Source organism: Haliotis asinina, chromosome 3 (assembly GCF_037392515.1).
Source record: "Haliotis asinina isolate JCU_RB_2024 chromosome 3, JCU_Hal_asi_v2, whole genome shotgun sequence".
Lineage (NCBI taxonomy): Eukaryota > Metazoa > Mollusca > Gastropoda > Lepetellida > Haliotidae > Haliotis > Haliotis asinina.
The window spans coordinates 60630222-60657486 of NC_090282.1; the positions used below are offsets into that span (position 1 = coordinate 60630222).

General features: G+C 41.6%; 1 protein-coding gene across 1 annotated transcript in view; it reads left to right on the top strand.

The window, feature by feature from the left end:
• LOC137278257 (uncharacterized) overlaps window positions 1–27265 on the top strand; it is a 133490-nt gene that overhangs the window by 92732 nt on the left and 13493 nt on the right. The window contains exons 64-102 of the mRNA XM_067810481.1: window positions 341–502; window positions 1140–1343; window positions 1667–1846; window positions 2934–3206; window positions 3740–3874; window positions 4423–4779; window positions 5195–5359; window positions 5851–5973; window positions 6360–6531; window positions 6893–7068; window positions 7409–7600; window positions 7960–8202; window positions 8721–8974; window positions 9132–9352; window positions 9810–10030; window positions 10636–10779; window positions 11075–11239; window positions 11693–12019; window positions 12360–12468; window positions 13093–13352; window positions 13526–13681; window positions 14109–15120; window positions 15691–15841; window positions 17052–17181; window positions 17489–17825; window positions 18184–18510; window positions 19124–19194; window positions 19364–19684; window positions 20501–20664; window positions 21008–21182; window positions 21400–21575; window positions 22196–22390; window positions 22670–22873; window positions 23042–23248; window positions 23372–23500; window positions 23797–24006; window positions 24332–24538; window positions 24979–25182; window positions 25500–25604. Of these exons, the coding sequence (XP_067666582.1) occupies window positions 341–502; window positions 1140–1343; window positions 1667–1846; window positions 2934–3206; window positions 3740–3874; window positions 4423–4779; window positions 5195–5359; window positions 5851–5973; window positions 6360–6531; window positions 6893–7068; window positions 7409–7600; window positions 7960–8202; window positions 8721–8974; window positions 9132–9352; window positions 9810–10030; window positions 10636–10779; window positions 11075–11239; window positions 11693–12019; window positions 12360–12468; window positions 13093–13352; window positions 13526–13681; window positions 14109–15120; window positions 15691–15841; window positions 17052–17181; window positions 17489–17825; window positions 18184–18510; window positions 19124–19194; window positions 19364–19684; window positions 20501–20664; window positions 21008–21182; window positions 21400–21575; window positions 22196–22390; window positions 22670–22873; window positions 23042–23248; window positions 23372–23500; window positions 23797–24006; window positions 24332–24538; window positions 24979–25182; window positions 25500–25604 (8564 nt within the window). The remainder of the gene's footprint in view (window positions 1–340; window positions 503–1139; window positions 1344–1666; window positions 1847–2933; window positions 3207–3739; window positions 3875–4422; window positions 4780–5194; window positions 5360–5850; window positions 5974–6359; window positions 6532–6892; window positions 7069–7408; window positions 7601–7959; window positions 8203–8720; window positions 8975–9131; window positions 9353–9809; window positions 10031–10635; window positions 10780–11074; window positions 11240–11692; window positions 12020–12359; window positions 12469–13092; window positions 13353–13525; window positions 13682–14108; window positions 15121–15690; window positions 15842–17051; window positions 17182–17488; window positions 17826–18183; window positions 18511–19123; window positions 19195–19363; window positions 19685–20500; window positions 20665–21007; window positions 21183–21399; window positions 21576–22195; window positions 22391–22669; window positions 22874–23041; window positions 23249–23371; window positions 23501–23796; window positions 24007–24331; window positions 24539–24978; window positions 25183–25499; window positions 25605–27265) is intronic.

Below are 27265 nucleotides of genomic sequence, written 5' to 3' on the forward strand. Positions count from 1 at the left end.
CCTATGATCTGTATTCAAAAGCTCAGTTAAATCTCTCGAACCAGATATCTAGAAAAGTGGACATATGTTTTGAATAGTTGGATCTTTTTCTTGCTCCTGTGAGTCCATTTATGCAAGCTAATTCATTTTAAAGTAAAATGAAACATCTGTTCAACACTGTTGTTTTGATATGTTATTAAAACATTCCAAAGATAAAATTACTTTACTTTTTAAAGTTTATTTAGAAATATGTACCTCTGGATACCTGCAAGCCAGGCATGAGCATGTTTTACACAGTCCCCCTACTTATCTTGAGCCCACTACCAGTTGTTGAGTGGCATATGATCTGATCATGTTGCAGGCTTCTACTGTGACGGTACAGGCCTGGTTAAGGAGTCTGGGCTGTGTGGTGCAGGCTACTACTGTCCTGAGGGTCAGACCACAGCCACGCCCATAGCCACCATGTGTCCCAAGGGCATGTACTGCCCTGAAGGTAGTGCCCTTCCCATCAGATGTGAAAGAGGTAAAGGATAGATGCATTTTTGTTTAAAAATGATTTGCAACAAACGTATATTGTATTTTAAGCCTACTGTCTTAATTATTATGTGACATTATACATTTGGAAGCAATGTTGAGTTGGTTTTTTTAGTTTCTTTGTATGGTTGTCAGAGGTTATGATCAAGCATCTCTCTTAGGGAGTCTGTTTGTGTCACTCTCATATTATCCTGATGTTGTGAGGGGCGGTGAGGTCGTAAAAGCATTTGCTCATCACGCTAAAGACCTGGGTTTGACTGCCCAGATGGGTACAATGGTTGAAGCCCATTTCTGGAATCCCTTCCTGTGATATTGCTGAAAGTGACATGAAACTAAATCTGCTCAGTCATGTTGTGATTTTCCTGGCTGAAAATATGGTCATTAATCTTAACACACCAATCAACTTAGCATTAGATTTGTTATGCATTGAATTTGTATTATAATGGAAAGGTTTTTTTCCTAATCAATAATGTTCAAAATATACGATTTTGAGGGTCATTTGGACAAGACCAAAAGACAAAAGAACCCACTCAGATGGAATTGTAATATTGGATACAGAAGCAAAATGATGTTGAATTGTCTGCCTCTACCCCTTTCACGCTGGAAGTACATGGTTTGTGTTACAGGAATGTACCAGCCTTTTGAAGGGGAGCCTACATGTGAGCCGTGCCCATCCAGGAGTTACTGTGACCCTGGCAACTCAACCGTGGGCATCATCGACCCTGTTCCATGTCCAGCTGGTTACTACTGCCCCACCGGGACCAAGTACATGCACGAGTTCCCCTGTCCACCAGGAACCTACAGTCCCTTCGGGGACCTGGAGTCTCAGGGTATATGGCCCTTCAGAATATAGAACAATATTGACCGTATCAGTAAATGTTGTAGTCAAAGATGTGTGTGAGCTCTGCTGACTTGGCAAGATCCACTTGTTTCCTGGTATATGGTTTTGGAGGGAAACATTTAGAGACTTTCAAGAAAAGTTTGGGGTGGGTCTGTCTCTGTTTTTGAATATAATACAGTTATCTTTTGCCATAACGCGTGTCTTCAGGTCCATGGGTGACTCCCCCTGCCTTACGAGACAGCAGTGTTATTCATAACATGAATAAAGGTTAAGTTAAACGTCTTTATAGTATGTACTGAATGTATACTCCAGGTGAATGTACGAGCTGTGAGTTTGGCAAGTACTGTAAGACTCCTGGCCTGACTGATGTGGAAGGTGACTGTTTGGCTGGATATTTCTGTGACCAGGGTGCCAACTCCTCCACTCCCACCGACGGCATCACTGGAGATATCTGCCCCAAGGGCAAGTACTGCCCTGTTGGGTCTGTTGATGGTAAGTCTGGATTTGATCTGTAATTTTTGTGTAATTATTAAGCATACAACTTTATAGATAACATCTTGTTTGTTACATAGAGCGTTTGTTGTTGAAGTATTATGTATGGTTGTTGAAGTATTAGGTATGCTTGTTTTTGAAGTATGTTGTGCTTTCTGAAGTATTAGGTATGCTTGTTGTTGAAGTATTAAATATGCTTGTTGAAGTATTAAGTATGCTTGCTGAGGTATTAAGTATGCTTGTTGAAGTATGCTGTGCTTATTGTTGTTGAAATATTAAGTATGCTTTTTGAAGTATTAGGTATGCTTGTTGTTGAAGTATTTGGTATACTGGTTGTTGAAGTATCAGGTATGCTTGTTGAAACATTAAGTATGCTTGTTACAGTATTAGTTATGCTTGTTGAAGTATTAGGTATGCTTGCTGGAGTAACATATCTGCTTGTTGTTGAAGTGTAGGGTATAACATGACCCATGGACATTATTGTAATGTAATTCTGTTTCCCACGGGGAATGGGCTTTCTCTTCAGTAATGCCCATGTTATATCCAACATATACACCAATCAAAGATATCCTTCAGACATAAATTCAATATTTGGTATTCACTGATGAAAATCAACTGGCAGACACTGGCAGTCGATGTCACCTTGCACCCGCTAAATGTGCCTTGTGTGTGCAAGGAAGGAAAATGCAGTTCATACTGAGAAAATGTCATTCTTCATAGCGATCCCCATTAGCCTAGTCGATAAAACCACCAAGATAGTAAGGGAAAGGATGTGTATTAAAAACTGGGTGTCAGCATTATACTTGTAGGAGATGGCAAGACAGAGTCATATCAATCTTCAAAACAAGTATTAATTCAAAATTCGGGGACAGAGGGACATTATTAAGATAATGTCCGGGTCAGAGGGACATTATTTAGATAATCGCCCAAGGAAGCAACACTGTGTCAGATTTGGGAGATATTATGTAAAAAAAAGTGTCCCCCCCCCCCCCCCCAACAAAATATTAATAGAGAGATGTCACTGTCAGTTTTTAGGTATTTAGTATGCTTGTTCTCGAAGTTTTCTAAGTCACAATGTTTGCTTCAGGTGACCCCTGCCCTGTGGGTACCTACAACAACATGACCGGTCTGAGAGCAGCCAATGAATGTATTCCATGTGACCCTGGTCAGTATTGCCCCTCACCCGGACTCATCGTCCCCTACGCCTACTGCACTGCTGGACACTACTGTGAATACGGCTCCAATGAACCCTCTCCCAGAAGTCAGTCTTATGGCTACAACTGCCCAACTGGACACTACTGTCCTGAGGGAATCAAGGCTCCAGTACCATGTCCACAAGGAACATACCAGCCGTCAGAAGGTGGGCAGTGAGCATGCTGTTTCTTGTTTAATCTTGCTCTTACCAATATTACTGCTATATGGTGGCAATCTGTACATAATCAAATCTGGTCAACAGCATCAGCGTTAATGTACATTACTGTGATAAGTGATGTAATCTGTGTCCAGCATTTGACCAATTCATTGTCTAAAGAAGGCACTTCCTTTATACCACTTTGCATTAGAGCTGTTGTCATGTTGTACCAGTGCTCTCTTCAAAACATATATTTAGACTTGTAAACGGATGTTTTATACTAAAGATTAGTTGTTATATAAATATACACAGATTAGTGTGTGTGTTGATTGTTACAGTATGTCATGCCTTCATATTATGTTAACTGAAATTGTGAGAAGAATGGAAACTAATCAAAACCATTCAGAGAAATTTTAATTCATAATTTAGTAATTTGTATGTTTTTGAAAATTAGGGTTGTAGCAATGTAGATGAATGTCTGAGTAGTGTGAATATCCACCCACTGAAGCTGTGTGATCCACATGTACATGTCAACAATCCAGGCAAACAGTCAGCAAGTGCCTGTGTAGACTGTGAACCGGGCAAGTACTGTCTGGAAGAAGGTAACAACACTGTCACTGGTGACTGCATGGCAGGCTACTACTGCATCAGAGGAGCCAAGTCCCCAAATCCTACAGGTGGGCATACTTACTACATGTTCCAGCTTCAGCTGGGGGCTGCTGTAGAGATGGTCTGTTGGGTAAACGTATATCTCAGAGACAGATTCCTCCAATTAATAGGATATGTTATTGCTTATAACCATGTCAGTTTAAACCAAACTGATAAACTCCAGCAACTAACTTCTGCTACTGATAATGAGACTACATCACAATCTCCGATATGGCAGATCAGGTCAGTTTATTGCCATATTGGCCACACACTTTTTGAAAGTTTGATCATTTGCTTTTAAGGTCTTTTCTTACTGCCATGTTTTCCAAAAGGAAGAAGGTCCTTGTTCACATAAAGGTCTAAGCCTTAGTAAATACAGCCTTATATAAAAGCACCCTTTTAGCACCTACTGGATTTTCAGAAAAATGGGAAGCCATCAAATACGTTCATAACTGAACTACTGCCTAGAGAGATATTTAATCTTGACAAAAACACAAAAACGGCCAACCATTCAATTCTTTATCCATACTGTCTATAGTAATGTTTAATGTAAACTCTTACACTATCCATATTTCAGATGGGACAACAGGAGCCATCTGCACTGTTGGTCACTACTGCCCGATGGGATCTCACATCCCCATACAGTGTCCACCAGCCTTTTTCATGAACCGTACTGGAGCGGCTGAGTGTGACCCCTGCCCTGAAGGTTACTACTGTACTGATGGGGCCAAGGCTGAACCCTGTCCCCAGGGCTACTACTGTCCCCAGGGGTCCGGCAGCAACTACAAGTCTTGTCCTGTGGGGACATTTGGAGGCAGTGAGAGACTGAGCAATGAGTCTCAATGTACCCCTTGTACTGGTGGATTCTACTGTGACAGTGAACATCTCACTGCCCCATCAGGACCATGTATTCCTGGATACTATTGTGTGATAGGTTAGTATACATTTCTGGTGAGGTACTGTCAGTTGTGCTATATCTTGTCGGTGTCGAAGTGTGACTTGTTTCTTATGGAATTAATATTTTCTGTCATTTTTTGTCAATATTTGAGTCTGGTTAGGTTTAAGAACTCTAAAACATTTTGGATTATTAAACTTATTTTATAGTCCTGTAATTGAAATACAAAGCCGTAGTTTCTCGTATTTTCCCTTTATGAACAACTTAACATTCATTGCTTTTTCAACAGGATTTCAATTACAATTCGTTTGGTGTTTTGCAGTAATAGATGTGCTTCCACAAAGTGGCATGCATTCAGTACATTAGCCCAAATTCACTCTCATGGCAGACTTGTGCTCTTTGTGTAAAACAGTGTCTTCTACAGTAAAACAGCATTGCTTCATATATGTTATAGGTGTGAATGTGGAGTCCCCCAGTAGCAGCGTGACCCACACAGGCGAGGGTGATGTGTGCCCACCTGGCTTCGAGTGCCCCCTTAACTCCACCTACCCTGTGCCCTGCTTGCCTGGAACCTACTCCCCAAGTCAGGCTGTACCTAGTTGTCTCCCCTGCCCAGCAGGTAAAGCAATTTCATGATAAGAGAATGACAGGGGGCCTGAAAACAAAAATATTTGTGATTTGTAGTCTGTCATTTTCATTGATATTGCGGTTTCTTGAATGAATATTTAAATTTTGACAATGCATAATGAGTTCTAAACAATATACCAGGGCCTGTTGGATACATAGCAATCTTACCATCTTAGGTCCATGTTTGGGCCGGGGAGTCCTGATCATCACCTTGATCAAGTGGACCCAAGTTGATGACAAACTTTCTTCACAGTGGTGGGAACACTGGTTACGGCCAATTTTCAAGCTATTTAACCTATACAAGACCAAATACATTCCCTGTATATAAATATCTAGTTGTATGGTAATGAACACAGGTTTCTTTCGGCTGGTTGCATATGGATGAGCCTGTTGATCACAAATGTGTTGGCAGGTTTGCCCATTTCTAGATGATACCAAGTTTTAAGATGTATTCTGAACCCTGGTCCAATGTTTATGTTTCAGGGTCCTACTGCCTGAATGAGACGGTGACCCCCATCACGTGCCCTATGGGCCACTACTGTACTGAGGGAACCAGCTTTGATGTGGAGCATCCATGTCCAAAAGGAACTTACTACAATGCTACAGGTGAGGCCACATGCTGATGGCTCAATCATTTTGTATAGAGTTCCCTCCCTTGCTCATGCCAGAATGTGCTGGCGATTGGTACTTGATGGTGTATTTGAATGTACCATCACTAGACACATCTTCTGTGGTTTATCCAAAATTGATGATAATGATATGTATCATATCAAGTCTCATTAAGAGAACAGCTTGCAAATGATGTCACGAATGTCACTTCAATTGAAGTTGCTATTGGTATTTTTATTGATGTTATAATCATATCATATAAGTCATACGTTGGTTGAATGCATCAACAACAACTTGTTCCTTTATGTGGAATTAGTTCATATCATTTTTGGCTTTGATAATTTTTCATGATCTTGACCTAAAGCATGACCTTGATCTTGCAGGTGCAAAGGCTAAGAGTGACTGCCTGGACTGTCCACCAGGAGAATACTGTGAAGGCCTGGGTAATATCATTCCATCTGGACTATGTGACCCTGGCTTCTTCTGTGCGGGGAAATCCTTCCAGATCCGCCCGTACGACCTTGGTAACCTCACTAATACAGGAGGCTCCAGCAGGTAGGACTGTCACAGTGGTGACCATTTGTCCTTCTTTGGACGTTGCCACTCAAAACAGCAGTCAATGAGTATTGTCAGTAAAATGTCCTAAATGAACAGTCAATGTCTGTTTGCCTGAATTAGTTGGTGAGCCAATCGATATATGAGAATTTTGTCCTTATATACTGTAGCGAAGTATCAAAATGTTAGTAAAAAAAGTACTTGTGTGTTTGATCTTTCACACATGGAACTCATATGCAAAGCTTTCAATGCTTTTTGAAACACTCCTCTTCGACCAAGCAAACATATACAGTAAAAGCAGTACATTTTATGATGGTGTGTTTGGGATTCTCCTGTGTTAACTGTTTGATTGTGTTCCCAGTGAGTTGTACTCCAATGACACCTGTGCCCCTATGTGGGACTGTGTGTGTCCTGACTTCGAGCTGACCAGTGGTGGTATCTGTCCCATGGGCTACTTCTGTCCACAAGGAACATACAAACCTCAGGCCTGCACCCCTGGCATGTACTGCGAAACGCCAGGGCTGCCTCTCCCAACAGGTCAGTATCTTAGGATGTGTCATTTTGAAATAAAATTGACTGAATAACCTGCTACTCAAAGCAATCTCTAGACTATCTGTACCATCTTGCTCTGGTGTTGAGTAAGTGCAGTCTGGGACTGTGAACACTAGACAATCATAGTTGTAAATATGATAAATTCATCTTTGAAAATGAACTGCCAATCAAGTTTGTAAATTTGACTGAGAGGGCTTTGTCACAGACAATGAGTACCTGCAGTTTTGAAAGTTTGTTATTTCTTTTGTTTCATGTCGTTGAGATTCTTACAAATATTATACCCTACTTTATAAACTTTGTTTTAAACACTTAATTATTGTGGCAGGTAACTGCAGTGCAGGATACTACTGTAACGGCACCAGTGCCGTCCCCAACCAGTATGTGTGTCCAGAGGGCAGCTATTGCATTGTGGGAACTTCCATCCCAGAACCATGCCCTGCTGGAACATTTGCCAACAAGACCGGAACATCCATGGTGGAGGAGTGCCTTAACTGCACGGGAGGCATGTTCTGTCAAGGTGAGAGCCTATGTTCTGCCAGCAGAAGGAATTTATTATCCATCCTCCATTGAAATACTACAGGATTGTTTTGTAAGTCATTGAGCTATGTCTTGATTGATGAATTGTCAGTTGTCAAATTCCCATTTACAGAGGAACTTGTGCTGAAAATCGATCAGTCCTTTGAGTGCCAAATAGCACATATTTTAAGATGTGAGGCACTAAGTTTGTTATGTTTTGAATGTGTATATCTCTTAAGGATCATCCTTTTCCAAGAATATGACATATTATCATTAATCTTGATGCATCTTTGTGTGGGGTTATCGTGTGCAAATTGTACATAAATTGTCCAAGTTTCAACCAGATAATTTTCCTTCTAGGCCCCGGAGACATCCAACCAACTGATTTCTGCGACCCTGGTTTCTACTGCCCTGAGAGCCAGACCTCTCCTACCCCTGCTGACCTGCTGTGTTGGAAGGGTCACTACTGTGAGCGGGGTTCAGCCATTCCCACCATGTGCCCTGGGGGCTACTACCAACCCAGCTATGGAGCAAGCACCTGCCTACCCTGCCCTGAGGGATTCTTCTGTAACATGGCAACTGGGAACGTCACCTACATTGATGGTTAGTAACTTCAGTTCTGTGATATCGTCTACTCCAGAATACACCTGCTTCAAAGTGAAGATATCAATTTGTGCCATTTATGATTTCCAATGACACTAGAATTAATGTTAGTAGCTGATATCTGACTATTATAGTGTCTGGAGAGGTAATTGCCCATACTGTCTGTTATCATTGAGGATAGTTATGGGTGTGAATACCAGATTCAACCTGATGATATGATGTTAATTACTTCAGCACCTGAAAGATTTTACTGTAATTATAGACATACCTCTCTCTCACTCACTCACTCACTCACTCACTCACTCACTCACTCACTCACTCAGCAATCCATGCTTGTTTTACGGGGCAACTAACACGATTGTGTTGTCAGGTGTACTTGGTGTCCTAGTTGCATAGATTGATGCTCTTGTTGTTGATCACTGGATTATCTGGTCCAGATTCGATTATCTACAGACTGTTGTCATGTAGCTGAAATATGGCTAAGTGTGATATTAACATTGTATGTATGTTGTGTCCAGGCCACCCTGCTGTGTTCCCTGCTCCGTGTCCGCGTGGTTTCTACTGTCCTGAGGCAACTGATGCCTCCCAGACATTCCCCTGCCCAATCGGGACATACGGACCAGACGAGTACTACAGCAATGAAGGCAACTGCACCGAGTGCACGTCTGGCTACTACTGTGAGAGAACTGGCCTGTCCACACCAACTGGAGAGTGTTATGCTGGATATTACTGCACAGGAGGGGCTTCTTCACCAACCCCCATCTACGATAAGGTAAAATGCAGATTCATACAGTTGATTTTACCAAGCTCTATAAACATATAAACAGATGGAAAAATGCTCTTTAGAAGGAACATTGACAGTTCAAAATTCAGACAGAGTTTAAATTCCAACAGCCATATATTTCAGTCATTTTTGTTTGATTTTACAGATTGATGAAAGCCAGGTTGCCAACTTCACTGGCAATGACGTCTGCCCAGTAGGGTACTACTGCACCAATGGCTCCAGCTACCCCCAGCCCTGTCCCTTGGGGACGTTCTCCACCCAGAAGGAGGTGACTGGCCCGGAGGGATGTGAAAAGTGCTGGCCAGGCAGATATTGCAACCAGAAAGCGTACGTCATCAGCTCCGAGGCTCCCAAATGCCATGCAGGGTGAGTGGATGTATTATTTATTTGTAATAAATTGGATTATTGGCCCAGGTAGCAAAATGGTTTACATTGCCAAAATTGTTTCCCATGGAGTCATTGTGGATTTGAATCCCAAAATATCCCACCTAGTTTTACTCAATATGTCAGTGTTTTACCAGCATTTGGGGATTTGGCCTGAGTGGTGTTTGCCTTGGTACTTCTACTGAAATTCTTGGAATGTATGATTCTGTTATATATATGAAATACTGTTCAAAGCCTCCTTTTCACTCACGACATCACACACTTTTGGTTAGCTGAGAGGTTGCAGTGTTGACAGGTCATGCTGATCACCTTGGTTTAAGTCCCATATTGTCACAGTGCCGGAAGCCCATTTCTGAAGTGCCTCATTGTGATGTAACTGGAATATCCTTGGAAGGAGAATAAAACTCTTCTCACTTGCACATTCATTTTCCTGTTCCAGCTTCATCTGTATCGGCGGTAGCACCATCCCAGAGCCAACAGATGGTATCCAGGGTTACGTGTGTCCAGCTGGTTTCTACTGTGAGGAGGGAGCTATTACTGAAGTAGGTTGTTCTATCGGAAGTTTCCAGCCCAGCGAGGGTCAGCACAACTGTACCCTGTGTCCAGCTGGTCAGATGTGTCCACGCAGCAACATGTCAGTCAGTGAGCCGTGCAAGATGGGTGAGTATTGTCTGAGGTTGACCATGAGAGGTGAAATTCTTGGCATCATCTATTTATGGAATAGTGGGTACACCTAGTGGACTTATGTTGACTTATCACTCAGGCCCATGAAGATCCCATGTTAGAATTCATCTGCAGCAACCCATGCTGGTGGTAAGAGGCTACTAATGGGATCAGATTGACTTGGTTGACACATGTCATGGCATCTTAATGGCTTAGGTTGATGCTCATGCTCTATATCACTGGATTATTTACAGACTGCTGCCATATGGCTGGAATATTGCTAATTATAGCATAAAAATAAACTTGCTCACTTGCACACTTATCACACTTGCACACTTATCACTCCAGAGAGCTCCTTTCTCGATATGGGTAGATTGTGTCTGCACTTTTGTCAAATACTGCTCAAAACAACGTATAACAGTAGTCACTTACTCACTCCCCTTTCACATTGTTACAGGTTCCTTGTCCTACATTCTTGTTTTATACCTGACTTAAAGATTGTTTATCCTGCTTTCAACCACTGGCTAGTTTGGCCAAGTTTTGCTGTGTTGAATGTTGGGAAAGCATCACTATTTGCACATGTCATTGTCTACTGTTTGCAGGTTACTTCTGTCCATATGGGTCCTTGGCTCAACCATGTCCCCCAGGGACTTACAACAACAAAACAGAGATGTTTGAAGAGTCTCACTGCATTGACTGTCCACCAGGACACTACTGTGCTGGCAACGGCAACATAGACCCATCAGGTACACCTCCAGTCTTTAAGTCTGTCATTGTTTAGGGCTCTCCAGTGAAATCTTGTCTTTTTCGATTACCCTTATAGCATTACAGTAATGCACTGATTAATCAGGTGCTTTGGACATGTCAGAAAGGGTTTTTTTTCGTTTTTTGGCTAAAAATCAAAGTGAAGTATATCTATGCTTGTAGACCATATCGATTTGATTATCCTTATGTCCTGAATGTCTTTGCAGTGCTTGGTTCCAATTGAATCAAACTGATGTGAATGTTATCGCTAATATTGATGATATAATGATATTCCAGGTGAGTGCGAAGCCGGCTACTTCTGTGAGGGCGGCGCTAACAGCAGCGTGCCCACGCCTACACCTACCTACCAGAACAATGGGGTGTGTCCAGCGGGTCACTACTGTCCCCAGGGCACCACCATGAGGATCCGCTGTCCAGCAGGAACCATCAGGAATGCTACAGGTCAGTCACAGTTGTATCAACTCTATTACAAGACAAAACTAATAATGTGATTTTAAGATTTTGTAAAAAACTATTCTGGAAGGACTGAAATTAAAGTCATGATCAGAGAATAATTCACCTACTCATACAATTTTATATGGAGGCTTTGTAAGTTTGTAACTGTTGTTTTATTTACCACTGGGGATTGGGGATTCCATGAAGTGAGCTCAGGTTTCAATTGTGTGAAGCAGCCCCCTTAGCTGTTAGTGGCTCCCTTGCAGACATTTGTGCATTAAGTACCATTTAATACAAATGATATCCAGTACTTTGAAATATTTTGAATATTTTGATATTTGTTAAAAATACAAATACATCGTAAAGACTTGTATATAGTAATGACATTATTAGGGTACAATGTTTACTGGAATGTGATAGAGCCATGTTCGTATACCATGTCAATATTCAATGTTGTAGGCGGTGGTGCTGTCTCTGACTGCCGACCATGCCCAGGAGGTTTCTACTGCGCGTCCGAGGGACAGACTGAAGTCTCTGGCATATGTGCCACAGGCTACTACTGCCCGTCAAATGACACCACCCTGGTGCCAGACCCCACCAACTTCGTGTGTCTAGTCGGCTACTTCTGTCCAGCAGGATCGGCAGCTCCAACCCCCTGCCCAGCTGGTCAGTATCAGCTGAACCAAGGAATGGACTTCTGTGACCCATGTCCAGCAGGGTCCTACTGTCAGAGCTCGGTGTCCGGTGAACGCAAGGACTGTCCTGAATACCACTACTGTCCAGAAGGTAGGAAAGCATCAGAACTTATCTCCTATGTACAATGTCTGATTCCATTGGTCTATGTTTCATACACCATGACAACCAACAAATACATTTAAAGCGTTTAATTACCTACAACATAGGGTATGTGTTGGCAGAACTTGGATAATGGTCATTTGTTTCCAAACAAAATGTTTGGTTGCCATATATTTTTTTTGTACAAAAATGTTTTAGTGATGAAACATGCATTGGAAAATTACACATCAATGTTTCCAATACCTTTATTGTTCAAATATCATTAACATATATGAACATTACTTGATGAAGGTAACAAGGACAATGATTTCATGTTTTATCTCCATGTTAGGTACTGCTTACCCAATACCTTGTGGAAATGGCACCTTCACTTATGACAACATGACCAAACTACAGTCACAGAGTGACTGTCTGGCATGTGAAACAGGACAATACTGCAGGTACGCATTCTCTTCAGTGGCCTTTCTAGTGTTCAGGTTCTTCATGTTTAAATATATTCATGATATTGAGATGCTGAGCAGTTGTTAGGTAAACTGTTTGAACTTTATATCCACATTTTGTAAAAGTGCAAGGCTTTTAAATAGTTGTTTGAGCCTGTTCAATGATTTGATCACTTAGACTGGCAGTTGGTTTAATTTATGGTACAACTGATGCATGAATGTTTGGTCATTATAGAGATCTTACAGTCAAAGGCACAGAGTTGTATAAATCTTTAAAAAATAGTATGTTTTGTACCCTTGAAAGTATTTACAAATGTGGGATTGCAACTTTAACATTATGAATATATAAAATTCAAGTAACAAAAAACAAGTAGGTAAAAATGGAAATCTCTACTTTATTTACAACCTCTTGTTTGTGTTTTCATGTTAGATATGTCATGGTGATATGTCTATATGGAAGGTCTTTTGTTGACACATTACTTGCCCGTTATGATGTTGATATTGATATGGCGCAGAATTCAACCTCTAAATGAGTGCTCAAAGTGCTGAAATACATTCAGTTTCATAATGTATGTTAGTAACACTTCACCTACATGTTCTGAAGCACTTAAAAATTGGCTCCAGGAATGGACAGCTCTACGGCAACTGTACAGCTGGCTACTATTGCAAGTCTGGTTCCCCTAGTACCATGCCCAACGAAACTCTGGACTATGATGCCTGTGTGTCAGATGATCCGTGTGCTGGCTTCTGTCCACGGGGGTTCTACTGCCCTGAAGGGACACTGTACCCGACGCCCTGCCCAGCAGACACCTACAGAGACACTGTTGGCGCCGCCCAGGAGAGTGATTGTGCTCCTTGTCCTGCTGGCTTCCTGTGTCCAGAAGGTAAGACCACATAGAATACATTCTCACAGATATCTCCCCATTGGGATTACAGGGTTCCCAGTTTCACATGCTAGTCAGCAAATGTCTTTGGTAAATTTTGCATGGCCAGCTGATTTAACTGACCAAGTCTCAAGGCTTTCTCTCAACTATGTGACGATTAATTGATCTTTCAGGTTCTGCCGACCCAGATCCCTGCCCGATTGGTTTCTATTGCACCCTGGGTAATGGAACAACACCCTGTCCTCGCCTCACCTTCCGCAACATCACAGGAGCCAAGGTTATCACCGAGTGTTTCCCATGTCCAGCCGGTTTCTGGTGCAACCATACAGGTAGATGGCTGTGATCATCAGTTTGGTATCTTAGTTAGCAGGACAGGAATTATTGAAACTCAGATACAAATCCTCTTGTCATCTTTTACATTGTTAATTCTTTTGAGTTACAATATCAAGGCTCTCACAGGAGCTGTATTTGGTTCATTGATGAATTAGTGTGAGACCTTTAGGACATGCTCATAAACATGCAACACTCTTATTCAAATACTTTCACAATTCTGACGTCCCTATGAAACTATGGTTTAAAAATATTTTGACATAGTTCTTGATTCAAATTAGGAGACTGAATAAAAAAATGTTTAACAGCAAAGATGCTTCAGTTAGCAAAAATATTGTTTCAGTCAGCTTTGCCTAATTCACATATTTGCACTTAACCTTACCAGAGTCTATATTTCTTCCCCTAACTGTTATATTCATGTTACAGGTATGGCTGATTATTCGGATTACCTTTGTCCGCCTGGTTTCTTCTGTCTGGAGGGAGATGAGCCTCGTCTGTGTCCTGCTGGCCGTATGAAGGCCCTGCCTGGTGTTGATGCTCCAGAGAACTGCGACCAGTGCCGACCAGGTTACTATTGCCCGAATGACACAGCCAACACAATGGGCATCCCTTGCAGGGAGACTTTTGAATGTCCAGAGGGAGCATCTATTGAGATCGACTGCCGACCTGGTCACTACTGTAATGGAACGACTGGATTGCCTCCCCTGTGTTGGCCTGGATTCTACTGTCCAGCTGGAACAGATACCCCAATTCTGTGCGAGTATCCGTTCTACTGCCCTGAAGGAAGCAACATGACTTTAACATGTCCTCTTGGACACATGGCAGAGATTCATTCAGGTATCAGATATGACTATTCCCGATCTTGTCGCATCTGCCCTGCTGGTTACTATGGCAACTATACAGACAGACGGCAGTGTGACCTGTGTCCAGGCGGCTACTACTGCCCAATGGGAACTGGCCATGGCACAAGCAATCCCTGCCCAATAGGATCGTACTGCCCTCCAGGATCAGCTCAACCTACCCAATGTCCAGTGGGAATGTATGGCAAGCTGGCAAGAGCAGATGAGTATGGTGACTGTGTCCCTTGCCCAGTGAACACTTATAACAATATTCTGGGTCAGAAGGCATGTCGACCTTGTGGTAGTTCCTCCTCAGCTCCTATGGGCAGTGCTGAATGTATTTGTAACGGCTTGTATAGATCCTTCCAGGAGTCGGATGGGTCCTGTACGTGTCTCTCTGGCTTCATCTACTATGATGAAGTTGACATGGAAAACTCTCTGAGCAATGGTAACGAGGACTGTCAGCAGATTGTTGATGCCCGTTGCTCCCAGTACGAGGCCCGTCATGCCAGTACAAGAGGGTGTGTAACTCCTGAGTTGTATGACTGCAGCGCAGCCTGTCCTGATAGTAGTGGAGCTTTCAACGTTGACCTTGGAAGGTTAGTAGAACTGGGGTACATCCACAAAACAGTTGTAACTCTTAAGAGATCATTACTCACATGCTTACTGACAGCCGCCATACTGTAACATAGATACATGATCCTCAAAACAATCCTAGCACTAATGCTAAAGTCTTTTACTTTAACAGTTTATTGTAAGTCCAGTACTTTGACATAAAATAATGATCCACACAGCTATCCTAATGATCCACACAGCAATCCTAGTCTTAAGATGATCGTAAGTCCAGTACTTGAACATCAACTAATGATCCACACAGCAATCCTAGTCTTAAGATGATTGTAAGTCCAGTACTTGAAAATCAATGATCCACACAACTAATGATCAACTAATGATCCACACAGCAATCCTAGTCTGAAGATGATTGTAAGTACTTTCCTATAGATGTATTGACATGAGACATGAAAAAGTATGAAAGTTTTGCACTTGGCTCTAATTTAACAATATTTGATATAGAGTGGCAGTCATAATATTTTGAAAAACAATCATTCTGTACTGTTTGCTAAAATATTGATAATTTACTTACCTTCAACCCCACTGTTATGATGCAGGTGCCAGTGTAATGTGTACACAGACCCAGACGAGATCTGTAACCAGCAGTGTCGCCAGTCACAAGCTCCAATCATCACTGGAGAACTCACATCAGATGGCTTTATCCAAGTGTCTATTGTTGATCCCTTGTCTGGAAATGTCACCATCACTGTAAGTCCAGTTACAGTCATGGGTTAAGACCTGTGCAGAAGCAGACATGTCTCCAAGACAACAGCTGATTGTATATGTATCCATACAGTTCAGGGACATATAACTACAACATAACTAACACAATATTATATTATTTGCACCAGTGAAACATACAGAAGAAACAGCCAACCTGACACCCTTATATAATCTGGTTGCAAACCATTCAAATCAGTTCTTAAATTCCCTCAAACTATATTACACAATGGTATCCAAGCTTACTTCCCGGATACATACAACAGTGGTCTCTCATACCTCACACCCACAACACAGACAATCACTCTAACGTAACTGCTGTAGCTTGCATGTCCTCCCTCCAGTGTCATCCTTCAAACATACAAAAAAACCATATTATCAGAAGAAATGATACCATTAGAATTAATAATTCCCGGTTCATGTTCATATAGTCCAACTACTTTTATGGTTTTGTAGAGTTAACTTGTGTAACTAATATGAGGAACAATACAGGGGAAGAGGCTATAACACCTAAGAATTGAAGCTAACGAAATTCAGAAATTCCCAGTTTGACCAAACAATAATATATTTTCCCTCAGTTCTGAGTTCAAATGAAAAACAAATGTAATGCTAGCAACACAGACCTGGATCCCTTTTCACAATGTGATTGTAGACCTCAGCTGTCTTAAATCTATGTTAAACTTTAGGAGTTATTACAGTTGCGGTGTTAAACTCCTTTGTGAAACGGGATCATGGACGGACATGCTGACATGCCATTATAAAGCTGTTGTATTAGACTCTTCACTCATTGAAACATGTTGCACCCTGGGTCACTGTATTTTAATGTTGATTGTTGATGTATGACCTTATGGGGATATACGTGATAATAAGGCTGTCTATGCTGGTAGCACCCGTGAATGTATGGGTTAGAATTTTCAGTAATCCATGCTGCTTGTAAGAGGCAACTAATGAGATCAGGTGATTAGACTCATAAACTTGGTTGACCACATGTCATCATACCCGAGTTTCGGAGGAATTATTTGACCTGTGTTTGATTCCTCACATGAGTACAGTTTGTGAAGCCTTTTCCAGTGTCCCCACCATGATTTTGCGGGAATATTGCTAAAAGCAACGTAAATTAAATTCACTCGCTCACTCACTCTCTCACTCCAGTTTGTGGTACTCTCTATCTCACTGTTGTTGGTCTGGTTATTTGCAGGCTCTTAGGGACACATATGGGCCCCTTGAAACAAGTGTTGGGCCGAAGACTATAATTGTTGCTACCATGTTTTCCGACCGAGTGACAGCCACTCTGTTCCGAGACGCATCCGAGGCTGCAGATCTGTTCAGTGAGTTCACAATAACAATGATATATGTGCTTGTACACATCTTTCTTGTTAGAAAATAGAAACTATGGAATAACAGTATGATGATAGTAGTAGCACCATTTTGATCCTACCAGTATTGACCCATGAAGGTCCCGGGGTAGAACAGACCTTCAGCAACCCATGCATGCCATAAAAGGTGACTATCCTTGATGTAAGAGGCAACTAACGGGATCAGGTGGTCATTTTTCATTGGAGTGGGATGTGTAGGCATTTCTGAGGATAGTAATCAAATACCTACATATTTTTATTTGTGAGCATTCTTTTCCAGAAACACCACAAGAGGTTCTTGCTGGCACTACTTCCAGCAGAAGACGTCTCCTAGCAACCATTGTCCCAACCAATCAGATCCCTAACCCAGCAATCTGTCTGGAACTGGATGATATGGTGATGTTTAAGATCTGGCTGAATGACACTGACCGCACCAAGAGCCACTACCCAGTATACCAGAAAGACCATCTCTTCAACACTAACCCGACTTTTGACTACGGTGCCTTCACGCAGATGGCCAGTTTGGTCACCAACACTAATGTTACGATCACTACTTTCGCCCATGTCTTCACCGAGGCTGGAGTATTTGTGTTCCGTGATTCCCAGGAACCAGACAGGTCAAGCCACAACTTATCAAATATACCCACTTCTAATATTCTGGAGTAATTGGAACTATTCCTTGAGATACTGCTTTGTCAACACGTAAGTCACAATGCGGCTGAAATATTGCTGATGTGACAATAAATTTTAACCCACTCACTTTAAAACTTAAAAATAGTTTGGTCTTTCTCACCAAAAGACTTCATGAAGCATTATGAGTATAAATTTGAACTCCAACTCTCTCTTGAGGAATGAAGCAACCCACCCTTAATATTTGTTAGACACTGTTTTACAGTATATTTTATTAAACCTTGTTTAGTTTTGCAAGTAACTTGTGTAATCAAGGTTGTAATGATTATCTGCTTCTGGTTACAGTGAGATTATCATAACGGTCAAAGCTGCTGGTACCACCTGTCCCAACGGCGTGTCTCGTATCCAGCCATCAACGCCAGCCAACATTGCAGCTATGGGGGTGTACAAGCAGAGCGTTGCCAACGAGGCACCTGACTGGGGACTTATTATCGGTCTCATCGCATTTTTCGGAGCATGTGTGGTGCTCCTGATTGTGGCTGTGTTGGTGTGGAAGCCAAGGGACTCGATTATCTATCCCATGAAGCACTGGAAACCCAAATATCGCAGCTTGGGAGCACCACCTCCCGTGCCATCTTATATGCGATATGATGTGGACCACTGGCCAGAGAAGTAAGTTGAACATCCTTAGTACCATCTGAAATCAGGAATGCCTCAATGTACTGTGTAGAGTTATGTCCTTTTGAGAAGGGACACTGCCAAAATCCTATGATCATGTTTTGATAACAATCTGATAGCTTCATTTTTGTTAAAAATTGCCAACAAAGGTTCCAGAAGCTTTCTTCTCTCAGCCCAGATCAAAGGGACATGCTGTATTATAACTTGAATATATTAAACAGGTTGGATTTAATCCAAAATCATTCTCTTTACTTTCGGTAGATGTAAATCAACAGCATCATTGTCCATATTGGATGTTATTACATTAAGATTCCAAGATTCTTGACCAACAGGAGACTGATTTTCATGTGTTACTCGCTCACAGGACTTTCGACTGACAAGTGTTGACTGTACGTAAAGAAAGCATGAGATATATTATGTCCGATTATCATGCTTCCATGTAATCTCTTTATTATAGGGATATACAAAACATACCAGTATTTTGGGGGTGGAGAATATGTATGATCAGATCTGTAAAGAATACAAAATTGGAAAATCAAGACATTATTTTCTGTTTGTATTTTGCATGTGTGTCCTGTATATACATGTGAACTGTATTCTGTTTCAGATGTGGTGGTGGTCATCTTGGACCTCGACCAAGTGGAGACGGAGCAGAAGCTTCAACAGCATCTTCAGTGGGTGAGGTCATTCTCGGACATTGGTTTTCTGGATTTCTCAGCTGACAACCAGTGTTGTCTTTAAGTCTTTGAACATTTGTCTTACTTGTTTTCAACCACAAAAATGTACATTAGTGTTTTCTTAAATCTGTGTGAAATGTTGTTGTACAATACCTGATCTTTATGTCTAGATTTCCACAAAGATCAAGAACTGGAAGACTTTAATGTGCGAGTACTGTATGACAAGTTGGAGGACCAGAACCTTCACATGGCATCACAGTTGGCACGACAACAAGAGGACCTGCGAGGATTCTACAGCCGAATCTGTGCCCAGAATGATGAACTGAAAAAACTTCTGAACAACCTTGATCCAGACAAACTGGCTGATCTTGAACGCCGCCAACAGAATCGTGGCAAAATGGAGAGGGAAGGCTTACAGCAAGGTGCTAGTGATGGCCCGACAGTGGTCAATGCTAATGTCAACATGGGAGGCCACAACAAATACAGATTTGGTAAGAGGATGAATGTTTACATAGAAAGATAAATAATAGTTCACTTGTTATTTAAGTGACAAACATGGATTCAGCGTAAGACGAAACCAGATGTGAAGGTTTGCCTTGATGGAGTTTGAAAATGGAAACTGTGTTACAATTTTTTACAGAGTTATGGCCCTTGTCAAACCTTCCTTGACTAAATGCATGGTATCCCCAGTGTGAGCAGATTTTCTCATTTAACAGCTTTTTTTATCGCTTTTTGTAGGAGGAATCATTAGTTGTCAAACCAGGAACAGAACACTGTAGCAGGGGATAATAACACTGCAGCAGGATTTAATAACACTGTTGTAGGGGATAATAACACTGTAGCAGGATTTAATAACACTGTAGCAGGGGATAATAACATTGTAGCAGGGGATAATAACACTGCAGCAGGGGGTAATAACACTGTAGCAGAATATGACAACACTATAGCATGATATAATAACACAGTAGCAGGGGATGATACCACTGTAGCAGGGGATAATAACACTGTAGCATAGGATGATAACACTGTTGCATGATATAATAACACTGTAGCAGGGGATGATAACACTGTAGCATGATATAACACTGTAGCAGGGGATAATAACACTGTAGCAGGGAATAATAACACTGTAGCAGGGGATAATGATTATCATGTCTTCTTGTTTTTCATAGTTTGCCAGAACAACACCTGTGCTTAATTATGATCCTTTCCTTCCCACTGTACCCAGTTGTTTTTCTTCCCTGTTGAGCTGATACACTGTCAGACTAGCATGCAATCTGTGGCTTTAACTTACTGCTTTATTCCAGGCCAGACCCGTGAGTCTGAACTGATGGCAGCACTGCAATTACTTTTGGACAAGCTTAACTCAGGCAACATTCCGATGTCACGGGAAATGTGGGAGAAGATGCAACGAGGAGAAGCAGGTGACTCCACCTCCAAGTTTAACATCAACAGAACAGGAGGAGCCCAGGTACTGAACACAATCTGTCTCGGATCATTCAAAGTTTTGAGTGCTGCAGGGAGACTGGGTAGTGGAGAAACAGAACTCTTCTCAAATGACTCATTCTATTTCCTTTCCCAGAAACCTAATAGAAGTACAGCTTCAGTAAACTGTTGGACATGCTTATGACAATATGACATGACATATAACAGTGTGTGAAGCCAAATTTTTAGTTTGTCAGGCTGTGGCATGCTCACACTTTTGATTGTTCAAACAAATTAGTTGATCCCAATTTGTGTGTTTAATCTAAAGGAAAATTTAGATTGACCATTTCAACACAGATGTCTTCATTAGGATTTTTATATTTGTGCAGACTACACAGGATCAGGCGGAACTGCTTCGCCGCCAGAATGGAGAGAAGATGGAGCTGGAACGTGACCTTGAGAAAGATGAGAAGGAAGCTTTGGATGGCATCCTGCAGGACCAGGATGCCAAGAGACGTGGCATCATGGATGGCTTGGCCCAAGCGCTGGCTGTCAAGCTGCAGGGTCAGTGCTTGTAGTCAACCATGTGTTCAGATATGTAGTCTAGAACAGGTGCTCAAATCTAGGATTTCCAAGTGAATTTCAGGGCAATCACCAATTTGGTAATAGCAAAAGAAAGGGTAGTTTGTCTGAAATGTTAAAACCTATCACGTAATATTTTTAAAGAATGTTGTCAAGTGAGTAGAAAAAAATATTTGTGAAGATATTCCTGTCACTATAGGTGACCTGAAGGACTCAGAGGTCAAGGACATCTTGTCAAAGCATGATCAAGACCTTGAGGCTGCAATTGCTGCCCACAACAAGGAGAAGGACAGATACTTGGATGGTCTTCGGCATAAACTTGCAGAGAGGCGTAGACAGAGGGAAAACATGCTCCGAGAAAAACATCAGAGGGAGGTAAGTTGTGCTTGGCTTGTGGCTTCCTGAGAGCCTGAAGTTCTGCAATATGCAGTGTAGATTTGTTTGCCTACAGTTTTCTGAGGGGCCACTGGTCATTTGTTCAATTCTCATATTCGCTGTTAGTATGGTTTCTTTAGAATTGTGAAACTATTTGTCACTCATTTAGTTGGCATTTTGTCACTGTACATTTGGCACTGAAGTTAAACCCAAATCCCACTTTCACAGAGCATAAGGACTTATGTCTTTGTTTCATCCTTCTAATGGTTAATGTATTGGTTAATGGATAATGTATTTTGAAAACATGAATTTGTGTTAGAATTTAAATGGCCACCCTATATGTCAACCCTATATTCCATTCCACTTCATCTTTGAGGGCAGGGAGGTAGCCTCGTGATTACAGTGTTCACTCTTCATGCCGAAGATTCAGGTTTGATTCCCCACACGGAATTTCTGGTGTCCTCCGACATGATATTGCTGGAATATTGCTAAAAGTGGCATAAAACTAAACTCACACACTCACTCACTTCTTTTTTGTTAGTATGTTTGCTATGATAATAATGGGAATTATCAAAAGCATTACTACTGACCAGATCATGATCCTCTTCATTGTTCTTCAGGCAGAGCAAGCTGGCTTGCCCAAGCCCATAGTCGGTGCAGATGACCTTGACATTAAACTGAAGACAGAACAAGAGCTGATGAACACACTACATTCTGAGGAGATGGCTGGATCAGCCAAGTCAGAGTCGGATGCTGTGCCAGCCATCTCGGACATTCGTCGAAAGAAGATGTCAAAGGGAATTAAGCAAAAACTTGTAAGTGTTCCAAAGTTACCACAGGATGCTGTTTCACAAGTTTTATTTCATTGTTAATGTTGTGGTTTTATGTTGTATACCCCTGTCTGATCTTAATAAGAACTGTTCCAAATTGGAATAACAGCATATGTGTTATTTACACCCATGTATTTGGATCAGTATCTTCAAAATAAACAGGTGTTCACCTATTTTTATATGAAGAATAATTTGAATGAATGAATGTTATTTGCCTGCAAAAATGTTGGAATGAAATTAATCATTGACTTGACATATCTCCAGAAATCGCTAAGTGATGAGAAGCTGGTGCAGGAGGAGTTAGTTGACCGTCTGCTGGAGTCCCAGCTTCAACAGGAGGCAGAGCTGCAACAGAAGATGAGGAACCGACAGCAGCAGCAGATGGAAGTGACTCGAAGGAAGATGGCAGATCGGCGCAGACAGAGACTAAACAATCTGAGAGACAAACAAGAGAAGGAGATGGCTGAGGTGAACTAGCTTTAAACATTTTGTAAATAATATCACGTTGATCAAGGATCTAAAAGTTACTCATAAACCTTTGAAAAGGTGAATGTTGTCAAACTGGAAGTTACTTCTTTCAATTGAAGAATGTGTAAACATGTATGTATATGACGTTTGCTTGTTTTCCAACTACAGTTGTCAACCAAGGTGATCCAAGATGGCAACCCAGAGCAACTTGACCGATTGAAGAAATCCCTAGACGATCAGCATCGTCAGGAACGTGAGGCTGTGGAGGCAGAACTGGATGCCCAGGAGAATGAGCAGATCAAACAAGCAACTCTAGCCATAGATGAAGACCACACAGTCTCACTCAAAGACATTCACAGAGACATTTTGAAACAGGTGAGATAAAGGATGTGTTTGCAGACTTGAGGGTTGTGTGGCAAGACTGTATTCAATACAGAACAGATGTTTATGGGATAATTATTTTCTGATCAACACTGATGGTCTGTATTCATCTTGTAGATCAGCAAGCAGACGCTGCCTGGTCAGGAGCTGGCTGTCCAGAGGATGTTGGAGGACTACAAGCAGGAACTGTTGTCTCTGGATTCTGAGATGATGAGTGAGAAGAACAGACAGCTCAGTGACATCCAGGTAGGTTGGGACATGGATGTGAGGACAAGATTCAAGAGGTCAGGACATGGAGCTGAGGACAAGTTGGAGGAGTTGGGGACATAGGGATGAAGACAAGATACAAGAGATAGGGACATGGGTGTGGGGATAAGATGGAAGAGGTAGTCACAGAGGGCTATGGACAAGATGAATATTTTAGAGATGGGGAGGATAGTGCCACAGGAACATGTTGGGCATAGATTAGCATTGTTTAAAGATTTCGTTTAAAATGTTTGTGAACTTGGTGGACGTTCCTAATCACACTGTATATTTTACAGGGGAAAATAGCAGCACGTCGTGCTCGACGGTTGAGGGATGCACAGCGAAGGATGGAGGAGAGAGCAGCTCAGAAGTTTGTAGAGGAACAAACTCTCCAGATGAGGCAAGCTGGCTCTGGGGCAGGAGAGATGCCTGGAGCTGACCTCCATCACATGCCAGAAGTCAAGTATGGAGAGTCCATCCAGGAACAGGCACTTAAGAAGGAACAGGTGAATACAAGTGGGCTTATTACCAGACTCAAGCATATATGCTGCCTAAGAGTCAAGGAATAAATATATTATCTCTTATTGTTGATATGCTCAGTTCAGTACTTGGTGAGGGTAAGGTGTTTTAGGGGTCTGCAGTGTTAATGTATACCTAGTTGAAAGGTTCATAAATCACTCAGAACCATGGACAAGCATTACTTGCTTACAGTCTTGTGTACCCATATTTTGGGCTCCAGACAATTCATTGGTATATTAGTAAAATATGCATAACATCCGGTCATTGATTGAATGTAAACCTGTTTGTTGTTAACGATACATTTGTCCCTAGCAACGAGCCAAGGAGGAGCTGCGGAAACGACAAAAGCAAGAACGTGAACAGTTGGCAACCAAACTGGAACAGGAGGCGACAGGCCAGGAACAGGACTTAAGAAACACCCTGGACATGGAGAGGGAAAAGATCCTCCGTGAAAGAAAGAACAAGCTGGCAGCTGAGGCAGCTGCTCGGTCTGATTTAAGTCAAGAACAGCTTGCTGCAGTGAGTAAATTGAAATTATGATATTTGGTTTTGTGGCCATTTTGAAATATTTTGTGGAATACACAAACCCTACTTTGTTCATGGCCATATTGCCATGCATGCTTATTCTAGTTCAGATGTGCTCTACAACCATGATGTCATGGTGACATGAACATGAACTGACATATACTGTCAAGTAATTGTTTGTGCTTCTGTAAAACACTGTGGTTTTCAAGTCCACGCAGTAATATTTATTTTTGACATACAGCTGATCTGTACATCCATCCTCAGTGGTGTGGATATCAAGGAGTTGTAGAACACAGAGAGGATGGTCTCGCTTGGGCATATAGAAGTCTGCTATGATGTCTGCTCAAATATTTCAGCTACTAGCTGAACTGCATCAGTCTGAGTAGTGTCTGTCGTATGTATGATGATGTAAACCATCTAGTTCACTGTTTCAGCTGCTGGCCTCACACCAACAGGAGTTGGACGACCTGGCCGACCGTCTGGACACAGAGCGTGACCGCCAACAGCTTGCCATGAGGGAAAAGATGGTGCACAGACGGAAGCGGAAGATGGATCAGCTGAGACGCAGACAGGAGGCTGAGATGACTCAGGAAATGCTGGAACAGAAGAAGGAAGTGGATGAGATCAAACTGAAACAGGTACAGGAGGAACAGACTCGCCCATAGTGGCATCTTTACACAAGGATGGCATAAAAAAATGGCATGTTTCTATGTTAAAGTGTACAAGTAGCAGCGTAGCTCAATGATTGCTTTGTGAATCAGGACTTCCCACCAGTACAAAGTTGTAGAGGTGCTACTCCTAGGCTCTTACACACATCAGTCTGATTGCTTTGCATAATGTGGCATAACTGTGTCACTTTTATTGGTCTGCATTTGGTGGTAACTTCATTGCAATGGTATGAAAGATATTACTGATAAGTAAACAGTTATCATGTTGCTGTTTGAATCATCCATAGGCGAAGGCTGTTGAGCAGAAGGCAATCGAGGAGGGAATTCGACAGAATGGCCAGGAGGACAGTGACAAGGTCATCAAGGCTGTCCTTGCCAACAGGCATGCTCAGGTGGGTTGTCGCCTCATACAGGGCACAACTTATGAACTTCAGCAGAATTTTCCAGGACTCTGTTGTTTGTCTTCAGAGGGAGCAAAATTGGATCTGATGGTCTGTTTTTATGATTTGGTTGATTGCATGTTTTCTCACTTTGATACCATGGAACATTGCTCATGAATCAGCTAGTGATTTGCCTCATTTGATTGTGTTACTGCTAACATATTGCTGATGAATCAGCTAGTGATTTGCCTCATTTGATTGTGTTACTGCTAACATATTGCTGATGAATCAGCTAGTGATTTGCCTCATTTGAATGTGTTACTGCTAACATATTGCTGATGAATCAGCTAGTGATTTGCCTCATTTGAATGTGTTACTGCTAACATATTGCTGATGAATCAGCTAGTGATTTGCCTCATTTGATTGTGTTACTGCTAACATATTGCTGATGAATCAGCTAGTGATTTGCCTCATTTGAATGTGTTACTGCTAACATATTGCTGATGAATCAGCTAGTGATTTGCCTCATTTGAATGTGTTACTGCTTACATATTGCTGATGAATCAGCTAGTGATTTGCCTCATTTGAATGTGTTACTGCTAACATATTGCTGATGAATCAGCTAGTGATTTGCCTCATTTGATTGTGTTACTGCTAACATATTGCTGATGAATCAGCTAGTGATTTGCCTCATTTGATTGTGTTACTGCTAACATATTGCTGATGAATCAGCTAGTGATTTGCCTCATTTGATTGTGTTACTGCTAACATATTGCTGATGAATCAGCTAGTGATTTGCCTCATTTGATTGTGTTACTACTAACATATTGCTGATGAATCAGCTAGTGATTTGCCTCATTTGATTGTGTTACTGCTAACATATTGCTGATGAATCAGCTAGTGATTTGCCTCATTTGAATGTGTTATTGCTAACATATTGCTGATGAATCAGCTAGTGATTTGCCTCATTTGAATGTGTTACTGCTAACATATTGCTGATGAATCAGCTAGTGATTTGCCTCATTTGAATGTGTTACTGCTAACATATTGCTGATGAATCAGCTAGTGATTTGCCTCATTTGAATGTGTTACTGCTAACATATTGCTGATGAATCAGCTAGTGATTTGCCTCATTTGAATGTGTTACTGCTAACATATTGCTGATGAATCAGCTAGTGATTTGCCTCATTTGAATGTGTTACTGCTAACATATTGCTGATGAATCAGCTAGTGATTTGCCTCATTTGAATGTGTTACTGCTAACATATTGCTGATGAATCAGCTAGTGATTTGCCTCATTTGAATGTGTTACTGCTAACATATTGCTGATGAATCAGCTAGTGATTTGCCTCATTTGAATGTGTTACTGCTAACATATTGCTGATGAATCAGCTAGTGATTTGCCTCATTTGATTGTGTTACTGCTAACATATTGCTGATGAATCAGCTAGTGATTTGCCTCATTTGAATGTGTTACTGCTAACATATTGCTGATGAATCAGCTAGTGATTTGCCTCATTTGATTGTGTTACTGCTAACATATTGCTGATGAATCAGCTAGTGATTTGCCTCATTTGATTGTGTTACTGCTAACATATTGCTGATGAATCAGCTGAGTTATGGTCCATTGCTGTTAGGTTCTACAGATTCTGTGTCAAATCCCAGACACATCG